At 49.7% G+C, this 18053-nt stretch overlaps 1 protein-coding gene across 3 annotated transcripts in view; it reads right to left on the bottom strand.

The window, feature by feature from the left end:
* AIFM3 (AIF family member 3) overlaps positions 1–18053 on the bottom strand; it is a 38387-nt gene that overhangs the window by 9568 nt on the left and 10766 nt on the right. For all 3 annotated transcript variants that reach the window (XM_075718790.1, XM_075718789.1, XM_075718791.1), the window contains exons 3-14: positions 15854–15963; positions 13684–13793; positions 12243–12287; positions 10870–10966; positions 8616–8728; positions 6004–6090; positions 5291–5382; positions 3094–3224; positions 1860–1975; positions 1470–1541; positions 1103–1166; positions 72–148 (exon numbers count right to left, since the gene is read on the bottom strand). In XM_075718790.1, the coding sequence (XP_075574905.1) occupies positions 72–148; positions 1103–1166; positions 1470–1541; positions 1860–1975; positions 3094–3224; positions 5291–5382; positions 6004–6090; positions 8616–8728; positions 10870–10966; positions 12243–12287; positions 13684–13793; positions 15854–15963 (1114 nt within the window). The remainder of the gene's footprint in view (positions 1–71; positions 149–1102; positions 1167–1469; positions 1542–1859; positions 1976–3093; positions 3225–5290; positions 5383–6003; positions 6091–8615; positions 8729–10869; positions 10967–12242; positions 12288–13683; positions 13794–15853; positions 15964–18053) is intronic.

Genomic DNA, 18053 nt, shown 5'->3' with positions numbered 1-18053 from the left:
GAAAGCTCATCTTGGAGAAGAGTCAGCTCCTCCTGCTTTCCCTCCTGGCAGCGGCTGCCCCCTAGGCTCACCTTGTTGACCATGATGAAACCTTTGGAGTCAATATTGATGCCACTTTGCTTGAGAAAGCCTGTCGCTGGGACTGCACCTGCAGGAGAAGGCAAGGGCTACTGGCATGGTAGCCGGGCATCCCAACAGCACCAGGGGGCTGACCCTGAGGCCAGCAGATCTGCCCCCTGCCTGGACAACCCATCTGCCCCAAGGGAAAGGCAGCAGGTTGCTCTGGGAGTGGGGAGCAGAGCCAGGCACCCTACAGAGCCCCCACTACTCCCACTACATCAGCCCCCACACCCCAGGATCCCTCCTGCTCTCCAAGCCATCAGTGCACTGCTGTTATCTGCCCACCACCTTTTTTCTAATGCCTGAAGATACTTTTCAATCCACTTTTCTTTTAAAGATATTTTGAAAAAAATTTATTTAAAAGGGACCTCAGGTTTCCAGACAGCACTCCTCTGCCTCCCCCACAATCTGTATCTTTTCTTCAGCTTTCATTTTCCTTTTTTGATCTTTTTTTTCCTCTAGCCTTCACAAATTAGAGTAGTCAATAAAACAACAAAAGCAGAATTAAACTAATTCTGTGATTCTTCCAGTCCACAACATTTTGAAAAGTTACAGAGTGAGAAAGGGATTTTTTTTTTCCCCCCAAGTGTAAAGGAGAAAAACACCCTCTTCTATGGCAGTGGCAGCAATTAAAAAAAAACAGAAGAAAAAAATTCAGTTTGGGGAGGCTTTAAAAAAAACAACTTGAGAGGATGAAATCAGTTTGAATGTTTTTTTTTTTTTCCTGGAAAAAACAAACCCATCGGTATTTTCCAAATATATTTTCAGTTGCATTTTGGGGTGGAGGCTCTAGAACAGCCTTTTTCAGCTTTGCTACACAGACTCATGTGTGGCAGCCGAGCAGGGCTGGCACATCTCCACCAGCACCCCCAGCTACCCTGCCCCAGGGACCCATCACTGCCATGCCTCCCCCAGTTTCTCCTCCACCAACCAAAGCACCACCAGCCCATTGGGCTCTGCACCCACATGAATGGTCCCTTACCAACCCCAACGACACACACGTCAGCACGCAGGACCTTCCCGCTCTTCAGCACAACCTCCTTCAGCTGCATGAGAGACACAGGGGGACATCACAGTTATTTTGGGGACACCCCCCCCACCCATAGCAGCAGCAAGCCAAGCTGGCAGCTTGCGTCATTTTTGACATGTAAGTTGATCATAATTCCTTACAACAGCAGCAGGAGGAGGGTGGGAGCAATGAAACCCCCCCACATACCGTGCTAGAGCGCATTTGCTCCTGGGGGCTAAATCCAGGAATATGAATTTCAGGGGCAAAACCCCAGTGGCAAAGGGAACAGCAAACTTGGGGGGATGCTGTGGTGGTGTCCCTGGGGACCCCCTGCCCCTACCTTGCCCTCCTGCTCCCGCAGCTCCGACACCTCTGTCTGCATGTAGAACTTCACCCTGTTGCTCTCAAACATCTGGAGGGGGGACATGGGACAGAGCAGGGGACATCAGGACCCCGAACCGCCCCCACTCCTCACATCCCTGTGCCCCTGCACTGCCCTGCCCACCCTCTGGGCTCTCCACCTTCGTCCCCAACACATGTCCAGAAGAAGGTGCTCTATAGCACGTGGACCGCAAGAGGGAAGACGCAGTCCATTCTTTCTTTCTAGTGACTGCTACCATCACAGCTTCATCAATAAATGTCAAATAACAAATTAATTAGTGCAATAAATGAAACAAGCAGAACCCACTCTGTCACCAAAACCACCCCCCAGATTGGAAAGTGAGGTCACCTTCATGACAGCACGGCCAACCCTCTCCCCGAAGAACTTCTTGAAGGGGACTTCCTCCAGCTCCACCAGAGACACCGAGTGGGCCCTCTCTGCGAGGTAGGCAGCCACCTCCATCCCTGGGGAACGGAAGCAGGTCCGAGCAGCCATGGGAACCCCCCCCAGAGCTGCACTGCATCCCTGGTGCTGGCTGCAGCAGAGGAGCAGCCTTGCCCACTCCTGGCTGAGGAGGTTGCAGCTGCTGTGCTAGGAGATCTGGGGTGCCACCAGACCCACAAGGGGCCACACCATTTCAGGTGAGATATGATATGGTAATTTGTTCTTAGATGCAGGTTTCAAAGACTGAAGGGAGGAACTGGCCATGATGAAGTCCTAAAATGCCTTGGGAAGCCATAGCACTTGGACCAGTGGATCTCAGATGAGGGAAACCTTCTTCTTACGGCTGGGATTGTCTCAGCAGAGGTAATGAGATGAGGGCTGAAAACAGCTGTTTTCTCCGATCAGAATGGCGCAATTTTGGTGCTGGCAATTGCATGGGCACCTTCACCAAGACATTTTCTATCTATGGGGTTTTTTTTGGAAATGGGTCTTTTTGATGACCTGCAATTTGCAGTTGCCCCCCGCCATACCACATGCTTTGCTGTGGATAGGATTGATTGAACCATTAAAACAGGATTTTTTTTAAAAAAAGAAGAAAAACAAATACCTAACCTTTTATAATAAATTCCCTGACTAACAACCGTTTATGCTTAAGGCTTGCAGGACCCACAATAACTTTGTTAGAACCATATCAAGCAAAAAGAAGAACCAACAAAGAAACTATAAGATTTTTTCTGTGTATTTTAAAAAATTCACCACCCTGCTAAAAAGTAAAAGAGAAATAAACCCACAGGTTTTCACCTACCAACAAGACCCTCCCAACTGAAGTCAAATCTAGACACACCAGATTTGATACCACCCAGGGACCAGTACTGGACTTGCCATTTACTTTTCAGACTAGGACAGCAATATCTGTGTCCATGCAAGCTGAACAGCCCAGCCTCTTCAGTAAAATCAATTTTTTCAGCAAGGAGATGTCCTTACCACCCAGCTGGAGCTGGAGGTTGGACTACCCTGAGGTCCAGTTTTGGGGGGGTGTACCTCTAATTGGGCAGTGACAAACTGGGAGAGGGACTGGGACTGTCTGCAGGAAGATGTGGACAGCTGAGACATGGACACCCGCAGAGCGAACGCTCACCCAGGAAGGATGCTCCCACGATAACAACATTCTTGCTCGTGGCCAGCTTCACGACACGGTTGGCATCTTCAGGTGTCCGGATGTTGAAAACATTTTCAACCTCCTTGCCTTTGCAGCTGAGAGCTTTGGGCCTAAAAAACATACATTGAAGGTGACACAGGTGCTTTTCTTGACCCCATAGTGGCAATCAGGACTGCAGACCCCCTTTCCAGGGCTCCAGCAGCATCTCAGCCTTTCCTTTTTTGGCCTTTCTCTGGGCTGGAGACATAGCATGGAAAAACCCAAATGCTGGGGGACAATGTCCAGAGCACGACCGAGAACACCAGCAAAGCAGTGGCTGCTCGGCGGCTGTCCCCAACCCCATCCATGGACCAATCCATGGAGCTGGGATGAGCTCCCTTCTGGGGCAATGCAGCACAGCACAGGATGGGTACTGCTTTGCAAGCTTGTGCTTAATTTCTGGCATGTTGTAAAATTTTCAGAAGCTTAATGGGACACAGAAAATTCACTCTGTACTCCAGCAGACACTTTGGAGCCAGATATTGAAAGTTTCATCAGCCTCTGCAGATGCAGGTTCCACTATCCATTCCTAGGGCACGCTGCTGATGCTGTAGTAGTTTAATTGTGTCCTCCCCATGCACTTACTGGAGTCTATATATTTTTAATTATCTGGTCCCTGCATATCTGACTCACATCTGGAAATGGGACAGACAATCCTAAATAATTTAGGTACCTTAACAACATTTACCTGGTGTACCTGGAGCTTGTGCATAAGGATTTTGAAATTATTGCCAAAGGCTTAATACTCTTTTGAACCTAATTAGGTGGCTGGTGCAGATGGCATTTTGGCTGTGGTGCTGCACACTCCAGCACCAGCAGTTAGCACTTGGTGGGGCTGTTGCTGTTATCAGTGGCACACAGCGTTGCAACAAGAGTTCCTGCTCCAGCTACAGGAGCCTGTTCTCCTGTTCTACAGCATCCCTGCCCTGGACAATAAATTTTGCAGGGGCTGCATTTCTCCTACCGTGTTTTGTGCCTTGGTGTTAGGAGCACAAGGAAAGGGAACTAGGATGCTTCATTTTCATCTTAAAGTGCCAATTTTGACAAATCCCCTATTGAAAACAAACCAACCCACTACTTCCAGGATGCTAGGGAAGATGCTGGTCTTGGGCGATGCTCTGAGCCCCAGTGGAGCAGGACAGGTACATTGCTACTGCCTTTTCCTACAGCTGGACTGGGTTTCAGTCTTGAAAACTTCCCTCCTGGGGCGAGCTTCAGAACGGGGTCTATTAGGCTGGGGCAATAGCAACACCTAATTAAGGCTGCAACAGAAAAGCATTAAGCTTTCATTGTTGAGAAAGGTCTTAAAAGTTGGCAGGAAATGAAAGATGGACATTCAGATGGATGAATTATCTGATTGTCAGGGTTGAGTATTATTGAGGGGTGAAAAGAAGAGCAATGTGGCAAAAAAAGACCTCTAAAAAAAATTCAGGATACTTCCATTTTGGAGGCTTTTGTTAAACAAATATGTTCAAGGCATTAATTTTAATATTCTAGGATGATGAACTCAGTGGGAATTTCCTGAGTCTCTCCCATACACTCTAGAGCCAGCCCCCAGGGAACAGCACAGTGTTAGGGTGCTGCTGGCAAATTCCTCCACCTTTTCAAATCTCAGTTTTCTACCAGTTTCTTTAACATCAAACAACCCACACACCCTGACTGCTTCAGTAGGTACTTTTTGTTAACAGCCTTTTGACCTAGGTGCTGACCATGAAACACTGCAGGTAGCAAATCCCGCAGCTGCCCTGCCAGCCCACATGTCTGGTGGTTACCTGCTTTCTGGGTGACTCTTGAGTGACACAGAGGCTTTTCAGCTTTGGCTGAGTAAACATACCCCACACAGGTTTATTTAAATATCTAAAAATATATACATATTTATTTTTTCATATATGTATAAATAAAAGATAGATAGGTAGATAGCATATAGAGAAATATCATATATAGATATAGATGTAGATATAGATAAATACAAACGTATCCAAAAGGTGTTCCTTGCCTTTTCTGCAAACGCTCTTGCAAACAAATTCAGTGTCCATATTCAACACCAGATTTGACCTCTTATCCTCAGGCACAAGCTCCTCACATTCTCAGATAAAACAGTTTCTCTTGATCTTTAGAATGTTTGTTCATAGCTTACATGTTTCCAGTTGCTATCAGCAGCTTGTTGTATTCCATCTTAAATCCATCCTTGAACACAGCTATCTTGTTCTTGATATCCACAGCTGCAACCTGAAATCATTCCTAAATAATGTTAAGGGATGAAATCCCAGACATTCACTGAGATCCCAGCGCAACCAACTTGTCTGTTAGGTTTTAGTCCCCTGTGTTCCTGTCCACAGCTTAGCCAACCCAGACCTTAAATATTCCTAGCTGCCTTTTCACAAATCCTTGAAGATCTCCCAGTATAAATGAAATAAGGGGGAGAAATGTTTAAACCATCACTGTCTGCGCTGCTTGCAGGCTGGTTATGCTAATCAGAGGCCAGTTGGTCACCCCAGATCTATGTAAGGATGCTTGCAAATGGCAGATGAGAAATGATGATCACCACAGAGTTTACACAGGGTGTCCTTCCAGCCATGGGAGGGATGGCATTAACTGTGGTTTTGAACAACCACAGGCAACCTGCTTTCTGGGCCATAAAACAGGGGAGCTGGGGGAGACCCAAAGTTTCTGCAATGGCATCCAGTGAGTCAAGAACAGAGACAGCTGCCACATTTCTAAACACAGCCTTTGTGGACCAGCACTTAGAATGATAGAATCATAGAATCATTTAGGCTGGAAAAGACCTTTAAGATCATCCAGTCCAACTTGCAGAAGACAGCCTGCAGGTACACATAGGACTCTCCTTACCTGCATTTCAGTCAGGACTTCGATGTCATAGGTGCAGAAGAACTCCTTGGGGCGCAGGGTGATCTGCTCCGGGTGGGAATCCATCGACTGCAAAAAAAGCCATTTTTCTGTCAACCACTGTGGGTTGAACAGGCGAGTGGAGAAATGCCTGTTACCAACACAAGTCAGTGGTAGTCTGAAGTCAGTCTTTATGGCATGGGTTAAGAGAGTTGCTCTACAGGGGCTCAATCAAAGCCTTTTCAAGTAAAAGTCATCACAAGATGCTGGATTAGTATCTGGTTCCTTCTCTGCCTGCTCAGCACAGGGGTGGCACTGACCAGCTAAGGCAGGATCACAGCAAGTGCTTCTGAGTGTCTGCAAAGCAGCTCTAACTGCAGCTCCTCATAACACACATAAGTTCATAGGAATAAAAGAAAAGCCCCATTATTTAGAAAACAACCAGTTTCCAGGGGAAATGCAAGCTAAAAGAACAATAAGAACAATCAGTATTAACACAAGGGCAACACTTTCAAAAGCACCCAAGTTACGCAGCACAAGTGCCTTCAAAAGCTGAAGCAGGGGCATGTGGCCCATACTTGCTCATTTTTAGCTGCAAGATAAAGGTTCTTGCTCTTCCCAGCCTTCCCTGGTCACTTGGGTGAGACCTACATCATCTTTACACACAGGGTGAAGCTCACAATTGAGCCCAACTCCATCTGTCCTCCTAACCCTGTTGACACAAGCTCAGACATCGGTTGAGGACAAGCTGAGCACCATGTGTCCTGTGTACAGGCTGCTCCATGCTCCAGTGCATCCCTCCCTGCCTGCAGCATAGTGGGGATGGGCATGGCCACACACATGGCATGGTCAAGCCCTGCAACATATCACATAGTGCTGAGCAGCAGCATCATCTACCTGTGCCACACAGACATGACGATTGGGCTTGACCAAAGAGGGGCAGGGGATGCAGGAGTCAAGGGCTTCACCATCTGCCCCAGGAATGGATGTGCAATGTCCTTCTCCCTGAAGGTGGCTGGGTCAGAGGCTGGGATGAGCCATGCAGGACACTCCCTTACCGTGACTTCAGATAATGCTGTGCTCAGAAGAGACCCGTATCTTAGGACTTGAGGCAGATGCAGGGTCATATAGGTTTTGCTGCAAATTCTTTAAACACCCAACGTTTACAGAGAGGAATGTCTGACCCCATGGATCGCGAGCAGTGGCCCCCATGCTGGGGTACAGGGAGGGCAGTGCAGAGGAGTGAGCAACCACCATGGGTTTTGCTGCTGCTCAGTGCTCCAGAGACGGTAACGAAGATGTTGCAGCACACCAGGGAGCAGGTCATGGTCCAAAGGGGACAGAGAGGAACAGTCCAGCAGGATCTTGGGACAGATTGACAACAGGCATTCAGCAAGGCAGAGGAAGGGCAATGCTGCAGTTTCAGGAGGCAAGAATTCTGCTGCTTACAGCTTTATGTGCTTCTTCTTTAATGACTCCAGGGTTAGTCCCACTCACAATAGGATTAAGAAAAATCCCCTTTTTTTTCTAGCCTGTTCCTGAAAATTCTGCCTTCTCTTCCATGGGCTTTGTGCACCTTCCAAAAGCAACTACAGCCAGAGGTGTTTAATGAAGAGTTTAACAAACCATGCATAACATCTCTGGCATGCGAGGTGTTCTTACTATTTAACAGAGAGTGGAAGAGGCAGTCTAAGACTCACACGGAGGGGATAAGTGTTTCAGAGAGCTGCCTGGCTGGGACAGGGACTGTGAGCTTCTCCAAGCTCCCCAGCACCACCTCTGTGACTCTTGGGCAGGTTTCAGCCAGCTGCTCCTCGCCCCAAGCAGGTCTTGTCCAAGCACAGAAATGGCTTGAATGCTCTCAAAAAGCCACATGTATATTTGCCTTCCTTTGAAAATCACTTTGTCTTGGGGCTGGAAGCAGAGTTAGATGCTGTGATTGTAGAGTACCAGCCCCCATATATGAGCATCTCTGACAAACTGGAATACTTATATCACCTGTTATCTTATATTATCTCCAAGCTTCAAGATCGAATGCTGCTGTCCAACCTGAGTTGCTGTCTGATATCAAGGCTCAGGAATTAGTAATAAAAAATGTGATTAGAAAATCATCCTGTGTGTACAAATTGGAATGCAAAATGGGATGTGTGCCAGAAAAACTGATCTTTGCACTGTGATCAACTTACCAAGTTGTGATGATGACCGATAATCATCATAATTATGGCATGGAGCATCGATGGGCAGTAAGAACCATGCACTAATAAAAAACCTGGCAGACAATACAATTTTTTCACATGCCCCATTTCATTGCCCTAAAGATTTTGATCTGGAAACATAATAATAAGATCCATCCATGTACGAGCTGCCCAAGACAGCTGTTGCAAGACCTGTGAAGAATGCCCTTGTTTCTGTGCTGAACTCTTAGTTCAGAGTTTGAACAACTCCTCTTCTGTGTTTCATATTTCAGTCACCAACAGAAAAGAAAATTCAAGGGAAAACAGAGACAGGACAAATAAGGAAGAAGAAACATGCTGCTGCAATGATTAACAGTGGGGAAAGGTCCTAGGGCAAATTTTTAAATGGGAGGAATGTGACATACCCAAAGTGATACAAACCTTACTGAGCTTTGGTCTGTCGTAGGGCAAGTGTCTGTCCATTGTGCACATCACAATCCTGTCCGAGAAACCCTCCTGGCGCAAGGTCTCTGCACAGACCAGTCCAGCTGCCCCTAAGGGAGAAGGAAGACCAGTGGCAGCAATGTGTAATGGGGCATTTGAAGGTCTGAACCCTTTGCTCCTAAACCCCACCAGGGCTGACTCCAAAATCACCATCTTCATTAGCTCTGGCCTTACTTTATGGCCCTTTCCAAGTTAAACAGCTTGCATGGGAAGCCGGTTGGGGTGGATGCACCAGGCAGAAGGAAGGACCCTCTGCATTAATCTGCATTAATCCTCTGCAGGACTTGTCTGTCCCTAAACTCACACAAACCCACAAAGAGCACACCTGAGGAGTGCTGCCAACACCTACACACCTCTCACAAGCTCAGGGGCATGGGAGGCCACTCAGATCCTTGCACTCCCCTAGTTGGGGAAGGGTCTTGCAGCTTCCCCCTGCACACTCAGCTCCTAGTGAATTTACAGCTGAACACGGATGGCAGGGAGTCCTCCATTCTTCACAGCTATAGTATTGGTTGCATGCTTCACTACAGAGGATTTTGCATACAATTTCTTTGAGGTTTTTTTTGTTCGCTTGTTTTTAAACACAGAAAATGGCTAAATCAAACAAAAAGCTTCCTTGGGGCATGCTGTCCCCCTGCAGCCAGACAGCATGATGGGCATGTCCCTTCTTCCCTGGCCAAACTGGTGACACTTGAGAGCTCAAGTGAGAAGTCCCAAGTCACTTCGCAACCAAGGAAGCCTCACTCAATGATGAGTGTTGCAAGGGCCACAGTTTCTGTAATACCAATGAAAGAAGATGGACCTGGACAGTATCATGGTTTAGTCCATCAACAAAATGCTCCTATTGATGGAGGTGGGGGACAGGGGAAGAAGAGACAGGTGGGTGGATATCCCATGCATGCTGCCTGGAGCATGCTGAGCCAGGACTGATGCTGCACTGATGCCAGGATGACCCTCACGAGCAAGGGGCTGAGGTCGCTTGCCCTCAGCTCTGCTGGGCATGGCTGGATCTTGGTCCTCAATGCAGGGCTAGATGGGTAGTCTTTTCCCAACACTTCTTCCTCACAACCTCAGCTTTGAAACCTCCTTTTCCATCCAACAGAAGAGACCTTGGTCTTTAACAGACCTGTAAATTTAGCTGGTCAAGCCTGAGAAAGTTCCTTCAGCAATGGCTAACATTGCCTGTGGAGTGACCTCGCTGAGGATTTTGATGACTGTCCAGCCCTGCCGCACACCAGGACAGCCCAGCTGACCTCAGGGAGTAGCAGTGTCACACCCTGGCTTTTAGTCAACAAAAAGCAGGGGCACAAGGAAAGGAAAAATGTTACCCAGCAGCAAGGGAAAAGCCAGCCAGGCTGGTTTTCCCCTCTGCTCAGGCTGTGAGCTGCAACTTAGATGGCAGGATCAGGAGATTGCAGTGTGCTTCCCATTTCCACAGCTTGGATCTGGTGACCTGGTGGCTGTAATCAAGTAAGAACAACCCATGTGCCAGGAGCAGCTGTTCCCTCCCAGCCCCAGGTCCAGCACTGCACAACTTGTGTCCTCCTCCCACCCTCCATTTCACCACAACATGGTCCAGCCTAGCATCCAACCTATTCCAGAAACAGGCAAACTCAGTAGATGGGATTCATTCCATCAGGATTTCTACAAAAATTGCATTAGACAAATGGAGCTGGGACAACAGATAAGAAAATATAGCTTGGCAGTTTCACTTTTTCATGCAGGGATTTGACATTTTCTGGGAAGATGGAAGAATTTATCTTCAGAGAAGCACCTTGAGGTAAGAACTTTGGAGCTGCAGGCAGCTTCAATGCGATGAGACAGAGATGTGCAGGCTCCAGAAGGAAAAGTGTATCCACATCACAGGAACACCTAAGAGGACTTTACACTTATCAGTTGTGGAAATCAGGGGTTACTGATGCATCTGGGAAGGGTGTAGAGGGAAGAGGGTTCCAGGCACCCACTACAAAGGACTGTGACAGGGAACTACAAAGCTCCACAGAGTAGAGGCACCTTTGGACCATTAGTGTGTAGGACAAAAAGGCTCAGGGAGACCCTCTGGTCTGATCCTTTTCACAGGGAGGGATGCAGGAGGGGTGACAGAAGGTGCACGGCACACAGACACCCTGCTCTCCACACACCTGCTCATGAGGGGACACACACGGCGCTCCCAGTGCATGCCACCCAATACCTGCACCGATGATCAGCACATTGGTACTGCTCAGGTTATAGTTGCTCAAGGAGATGCACTTTGCCATCATCTTTGTCCTCCTCTGTGTCTGAAGGGCCTATGCCACCAACAACAAGAAGAAAAATCATTATCTTTTCTCAGCTTTAAGCTAGGTAGCCAGGCAGGAATGGGGACAACTACACTATTGTCATAAAGCAGCTTGGATAGAAAAAGAACAACTGCACCCTTGTACCCAACAAGGACTCCAAACCCATGCTCATCCAAATACCTTTCCACCATGCAGTGTACCCCCTTACAAGGTACAAAAGAAAAATAAATCCATCATCTTCTACAAATTCATCCAGGTACACAGAGCTGGGAGAAAAAAAGAAAATGCAGCCCAGGTGTGTCATTGTGCAATTCTGCAACCAACAGGTGAGATGGAAATGCAGAAGTCCTATCAGGAACTTTATCCTGCACCTGAGTAGACTTTGTATACCTCTGATATCCAAAGAAGCTGATGGACTTGTCCAACCTACTAGAGCACACCTGAGGACCTATGCCTCTGTAGACCCGCTGCACAGACCCCCTGTTGCCAGCCATCAGAGGCCAAAATCCATTTCTGGTAGAGGGAACAGGCTCAACCCTCCTCATCACATGCCACCCGAATCAGCTGGAGTAGAATCGCTGCCATTCAGGTGACCTCTCTGGATCTAACCCAAGTGCTGTAAGGGTCCAGCTGGTTCTGAGCAACTGGATTCACACATGCATACGCGCAAATGTGCATCAGAAGAAGGTTTTTCATGGAAAGAAAGATGGCGGTGGCCTGAATGGGCTTCATTCGGCATCCTAGCTGGGGGGATGAGAGCCCTCCCTGCCCACGTGCCAGGTTCCTCTCCAGCAAAAGGAGCTGTTATCTGGGCTCAAGAAGGAGCACAGATGACCTCTGCCATCACCATGCCACATTGAGACCCAGCAAAGGCCAAAAGGCTCAAGGAAGAGGCCTGTTTCCATGGGCCAACTAAACTGAAAGTTGCTATAAGCTTAAGGAAACATAGGACAAGTTCAGGACAACTTGAATCCATGGACACCCCAGCTCAGGTGTCCAGCAGCTGCAGGGAGGCTGGAGGAGCACAGGCAGGATGGGAGGGGGACACAACACTTCTGCCCTGCTCCACTCATGCCTCCATACGAGCTTCAGGCTGTTGCTTGAGACATGACCAGGCTAGGTGGACCTTTGGTTTATCCATGTTGGATGCTCATGCATCCTTCTGTTCAGGCACTGCTTCCCTTGCCAGAGAGCCCAAAGAAAAGCATTTTCCCCCCACCCCCATGCACACAGAGCAAAAAGCAAAAGCAAGGGCCTTGATTTTGGGATGCCAGTGGCCCCTCACCTGCTTGCTTGCTCGGATGTACACCTTCTCCTTCTCAATCTTCACCTGAGGGTGAGAGAACAGCAACAGTTTGCAGGACAGTGAGTGCCTCTGGTGTGAAGAGGGTGATTACTCCCTCTGCAACAACTAACGAACAGAGCAGTGAGCTCACCAGGTCTCCTGCGAGAGTGGCTCAGGCCACGGCAAGGCTCACCTCAGCTCAAGGCTGTGGGATGTTTCTTGTCTCTTATCAACTATGCACCAATGGTCAGTGTAAAACCTGATTTCTATCTCAGGCTTATGGCTAGTTTCTCAGTCCCAAGTCACTCCTGCTCAGGAGACCTCCCAGACTGTGCACCTTGTGCACCTCCACCCTCAGGTTCCCAGGAGATGTCTGATGCCTGTGGGTGGATACAAGGAGAGCTGCAGGGAGGAAGGAGAGCTGGGTGAGGTGCTGCTCTCCATTGGCCACCCCAGCATGTGCTTAGAAAATGCTTGCTCCATGCCTTCAAAGAGCATGCTTATCCCAGTGCAAAGAGACATTTTGCAGATGACACGGAGCTGAGTGGTGCAGTTGATACTCTAGAGGGAAGGGATGCCAGAGGAACCTGGACAGGCTGGAGAAGTGGGCCCATGTCAACTTCACGAAATTCAACAAGGCCAAGGGCAGGGTCCTGCACCTGGGTCAGGGCAAACCCTGGTATCAATACAGGCTGGGGGATGAAGGGACTGAAAGGAGACCTGCGGAGAAGGACTTGGGGGTGCTGGTGGGTGAAAAGCTGGACATGAGCTGGCAATGTGTGCTCCCAGCCCAGAAAGCCAACTGCATCCTGGGCCACATCAAAAGAAGCGTGGCCAGCAGGCCAAGTGAGGTGATTCTGCCCCTCTACTCCACTCTGGCGAGACCCCACCTGGAGTATTGCGTCCAGCTCTGGAGTCCTCAGCACAGGAGACATGGACCTGTTGGAGCGGGTCCAGAGGAGAGCCACAAAAATGATCCGAGGGCTGGAGCATGTCTCCTACAAGGCCAGGCTGAGAGAGTTGGGGTTGTTCAGCCTGGAGAAGAGACTGCTCCAGGGAGACTGTATTGCATCCTTTCAATACTTAAAGGAGGCTTATAAGAAAGATGGGGACAGACTTTTTAGTAGGGTCTATAGCAATAGGACAAGGGGTAATGGTTTTAGACTAAAAGAGGGTAGATTTAGATTGGACATAAGGAAGAAATGTTTTACAATGAGGACGGTGAAACACTGGAACAGGTTGCCCAGAGAAGTTGGAAATGCCCCGTTCTTGGAAGTGTTCAAGGTCAGGATGGATGGGGCTTTGAGCAACATGATCTGGTGAAAGATGACCCTGCCCACAGCAGGGGAGTTGGACTAGGTGATCTTTAAAAGTCCCTTCCAACCCAAACCTTGTTGTGATTCTGTGATTTCCTCTGTGGCTGCAAGAACAAAGGTCTCACCTGGAACCTGGGTAAGCTGTCCAAGCCAGGGAAGTCCTCTATGTCGCCTGTGCTGATGTTGAAGCAAGCTCCGTGCCAGGGACAGCGGACTCTTCCTTTGGACAAAACCCCTGCAGAAAACATGGTAGAGCAGAGTTAGTGCTGCCCTGCAGCTGCCTCCTGTCCCTGTCTGCTGCCTGCCAAGATCAAGCTGCCATGACCTGGCCAGGGCAGGGTTGGCAGAGTCCACATCTCCCTCCTGCTGTTCCGTTGATGGTGGACTCCTTGGCTTCTTTACAACATGAATGTCACTGCTGAATGAGGCTGACTTCCTGAAAGTTGAAGGTTGCTGCCCAGGACCTCCTGCAGCAGCAGGAGCTGTGCCTCTTCATGCAGAGCAGCTTCAAAATTCAGACTCTGTGAGCATGTCCCCATGACACTCCTTCTCTACCCAGAGGTGTCACATCTGCTACAGGACACATGGCAGCTGTTGTGGACCTGGATGGTCAACATCATCTTGGGTACCTGATGTGGCGTTCTCTTAACTTGCATGTGGGACTGGTCCAGCCATTTGGGATAGAGGGTGTACCGTTACCAGCTGCGATCCTGTATGAGGAATCCCATCTAAAATGCCCTCGCTGAGAGTGCCCTTCCAGCACCTCTGGGCACAGCTCCAAAGCTGTCTGCTCTGCCTGGAATATAATCTCACTCTCTGGCAGGGCCTAGGGCTGCAGTCTCCAGGGTCTCATAGTCACCTCCAAAAGCCCCAAGAGCACATGGAGCAAGCAGCGCCTCAAGCAGAGCATCACTTATTTAGAGCAAGCGTGTTTCAGAACAGATCCTGACACAGCAAGGAGTCTGCACACCGCCAGGAAAGCACAGGGCATGGCCAAAGCCATGAGTTCACTCCTCGCAAGTGTTTGCTCAGAGGCTGCTACCTTGAACTTCAGCTTTCCATGCCTGAAAGAGCTGGCTCACAATGCTTGGGGCAGAGCGAACAGCTACAATTTGGCCATGGTACACTGGTCCTGGGCTTGTGCCTTTGCTTGCCGAGGCACAGCAGCGTCACATCTCATCACCCACCACACGTGGGGATGCAGGGGCAGCCCCTGCACTTCTGCAGCAAATCCTGTATTCCCCAACAAGATCCCTGTGCGAGCAACTAGTCTCAGGGATGCGCCTGCAGGCCTCTGAAAGGCAGGTGGGCTCTCACCTCTGTTGGCCACCAGAGCAGCTTGGGGCTCTTCTGCCCTGCTCAGCAGGCTGCTAGTCCCAGGCAAGGGGCTGAGAGCATCGCTGCCTGCACCCAGCACTGCTGCTGGGCCAGCAATGCCCAGAGGGCACTAAGAAGGATGCTCTGCTGTCTTCCCCAGGTTCCCACCTCCAGCTAAGTGCCCCCCTCCCCTAGTTTGGGTGACGCACTTGTCCAGCACACAGCCGGGCCAGCACTGCCTACTACCATTACTCAGATTCTGGGTAGGGACCTGCCTGAAGCCCATGCTGAGAAAATGCCAGGATGCATATTTTTTAAATGCCAAGATGGGAAACCACTGTACTTCATCCCATTTCAATCAGTAACAGCAGCAACATTTCTTTTTGCCTACTGAAAGGACCCCATCAGCTCAAAGAGCTTCCTCCTTCCCCCACAAACAGAATTTTGATTTACAGGGAGCTGTGGTTTTCTGGGATTTTTTAAGACTGAGTGGCCTGAAAAATAATAAAGTGATTTTTTTTTTTCCCTTTAAGACTTTTTTTTAATTCCTCAGTGGCTGGGAACCGATAAACAGAACAATATGAAAAGCCCCATAAAACCAGGCTTTGCGTAGGGGCAGTGAGCTGCAGCTGTTTCATACCATCCAAGAGAGGTTCAGCTCCAGCTGAAGAATGAAGCAGAAGCTGAATTTAATGGTACCCATGCTGTTTTGTTCTTCAAAGTCACCCAAAGAAACCCCAGCCTTGTGACCAGCAGTGGCAAGCTGAGGTCACCAGCAAACCAGACCTGCAGCGAAGTGCTTCCAGGGGGTTTGTGCACCTCCGGCTTACTGCCCATGCAAGAAGATGCCAAGATGGCGCTGACTGTGCAGCACAGCACTGCCCCATTCCCGGCAGCACAGCTGGATAAAGATCGGGCTGTCTTTTACCAACACTTTGATGCCCTTGGTTAGTCTCCTAGGATGTGATGCAGACTGACCTTTGACCAGTGGAGCCCCGTAGTGGGGACACTTGTGTCCCACGGCGTGGAACTCGCCACTCTCCTTGATGAGCAGAGCCTTCCCGCAGCCCAGGTCCACCTCCCGCATCCTGGGGAGGAGGAGCATGGAAAACACATGGCAGAGCATCCACCTGGCAGCAGACACCACTCCCTCACCCTGCACCCCACCCCTGGTCCTGCCAGGCTTCCCTGCTCCTTCAACTTGCTCATCACTGGCTCCAGGTGATTTACAAGCGTGGGTCACTGCTGTCACCAAGCTGGCTTTGGAGGTGGCTCTACTGCTCCCAGCCTGGGGCACATCCAAGCTGGGTCATTGAGTGGCAGCTTCTTCATCCACCACTGTGCCAAGAGGTGACCCAAAGCACCTCCTCAGCTGCTCGGGAAGCAGCTGGTGGTCTCCACCCAAGTCCAGGGGTTCAAAATAAAGCTTTTCAGCACATAGTGGGAGCAAGAAACCAAACTGGTTTTACTACATCACCTCCCCTCCTGGCCCCAGTGGCTCAGCAGGTCTCTGCCAGGCTTGTGTTCACTCACTCAAAGCAAACACATTTCTGACACTTGAAAACCAGGAGAGGTAATTCTGACCCTTTGCATACTCAAGCCTTGGGGTCTGCCTCCCTGCGCCTCAGGGGGTCATGCTCTGGTCCTGGCCACATCCCTGGGTCAACAATGTGGGTCGCCTTTTCCTGATAAAACCCTCAGGACAAGTAGACACCTATGTGTGACTTCCTTGCTGTTTTCCTCTGCTGTTTTTGGAGAGTAAAGCTCACACAGCCACCTGCTTGCCTGCAGTGCTGGCCCCAGCTCTGCATCATGGAGGGGCTTTGCCTCCCTGGTGCTGCTGGCACTCAGCCCTGTGTTTGCATAGGATCCAACTTAACCCTGGAGCCGTTCCCCTGGAGAGATTCAGGTGCTCTTTGAAAGACCACAGTTGCTTGTGTGGTACCCTAGACAAAAGCGTGATTAGCACAGCAGGAATCCTTTACACACAAAGCATTGCAATTTTTAGGCTCTCTGGGTCACACCTCCCCAGCTGCAGTCACCTGATCCTTGACCAGCCAAGGCAGGCTGAGGCTCCAGCCACCCCTGCCCTGGCCAAAAGCATCTCTTTGCCAATCACGCACCTTGTCTGCAAAGACAGAAAGAGCTACTGAGCATCCCCATCTGCTGAATGAGTGATTAATGAGGCTGTTAGTGTGGCAAAGCAGCATTTTAGAAAATCCTTTCTAACTCCCTTGGCTTGACTGAAAGCTAAACTGCAGCCCTCCAGCTCAGCAGAGCTGTGCTGAGTGATATTCACCTCTGCACTGGCTGCAGTGTGGGTGCAGCATTGCCGAACAGCAGGTGCATTTGCCCACAGCAGCCGGCTGCCCAGGTCTCTCCGGGAACAGCATGCCTCTTCGCCAGTGCCCAGCAGCACCCAGCTGGCTGTGCCCCATTGCTCTGCTTGCTGCAAGCTGGTTGGGCACAGGTTTTGCAATGCAGCTGCAACATGTGCTTTTATTTGCAAGAGTTTCCAAGCTCTGCAGACCATATACAGAACTGGGCTGCATTTAGGCAGTTGCATTACACTGGGCAGTTGCACTATCCACTGAAATATGAGTCTTTCAACCATTCATCATTTCCAGGAAGTTGCCCATTGCTCCTCTTTGCAGAGTCTGGAGATTGGGATGCAGGAGGCTCCAGTGCTGAGACTCCCACTCCTCCACCTGCCCAGATCTTTGCCAAGGGGATTTCTGCAGCTTTCCAGCCATAGGGGCGGTGCAGGCTCCCCAGGCATCATTGAGACTGATGTTGCTCTGCACTGAGCAGATGTTTACTCTCTGCTCTCTCACTATGTCTCCACCACATCTTCATCCCAACATGTCCTGTCCTCACCTCCTTTTTTCTTCTCACCACTCAGGTGCTCCCTTTCCACACCAACAGCCCTGATACACCCTGTGCAATCCATGGCCCTGTGTGAGGCACTGAACCTCTTCCCAATGCAATTATAAGCAGGTGCTTCCCTACAGCACAGCCTTCCAGCTAACCATGGAGGAACGTGGAGAGATGAGGAGGGAGCCTTCGTTTTGCAGGGAGCTGGGCGCAGAGTGCAGAGCTGCTGTTCCCTGGAAACTTCCCCTCTTCCAGCCAGAAAGCCTGTCCCCACACAACTTGATGTTTATCTGGAAATCCTGGT

Source organism: Pelecanus crispus, chromosome 11, assembly GCF_030463565.1.
Source record: "Pelecanus crispus isolate bPelCri1 chromosome 11, bPelCri1.pri, whole genome shotgun sequence".
Classification (NCBI taxonomy): Eukaryota; Metazoa; Chordata; class Aves; order Pelecaniformes; family Pelecanidae; genus Pelecanus; species Pelecanus crispus.
Note: the sequence above shows the minus strand (reverse complement) of the source record. Positions and strands in the feature narration are given on the sequence as shown.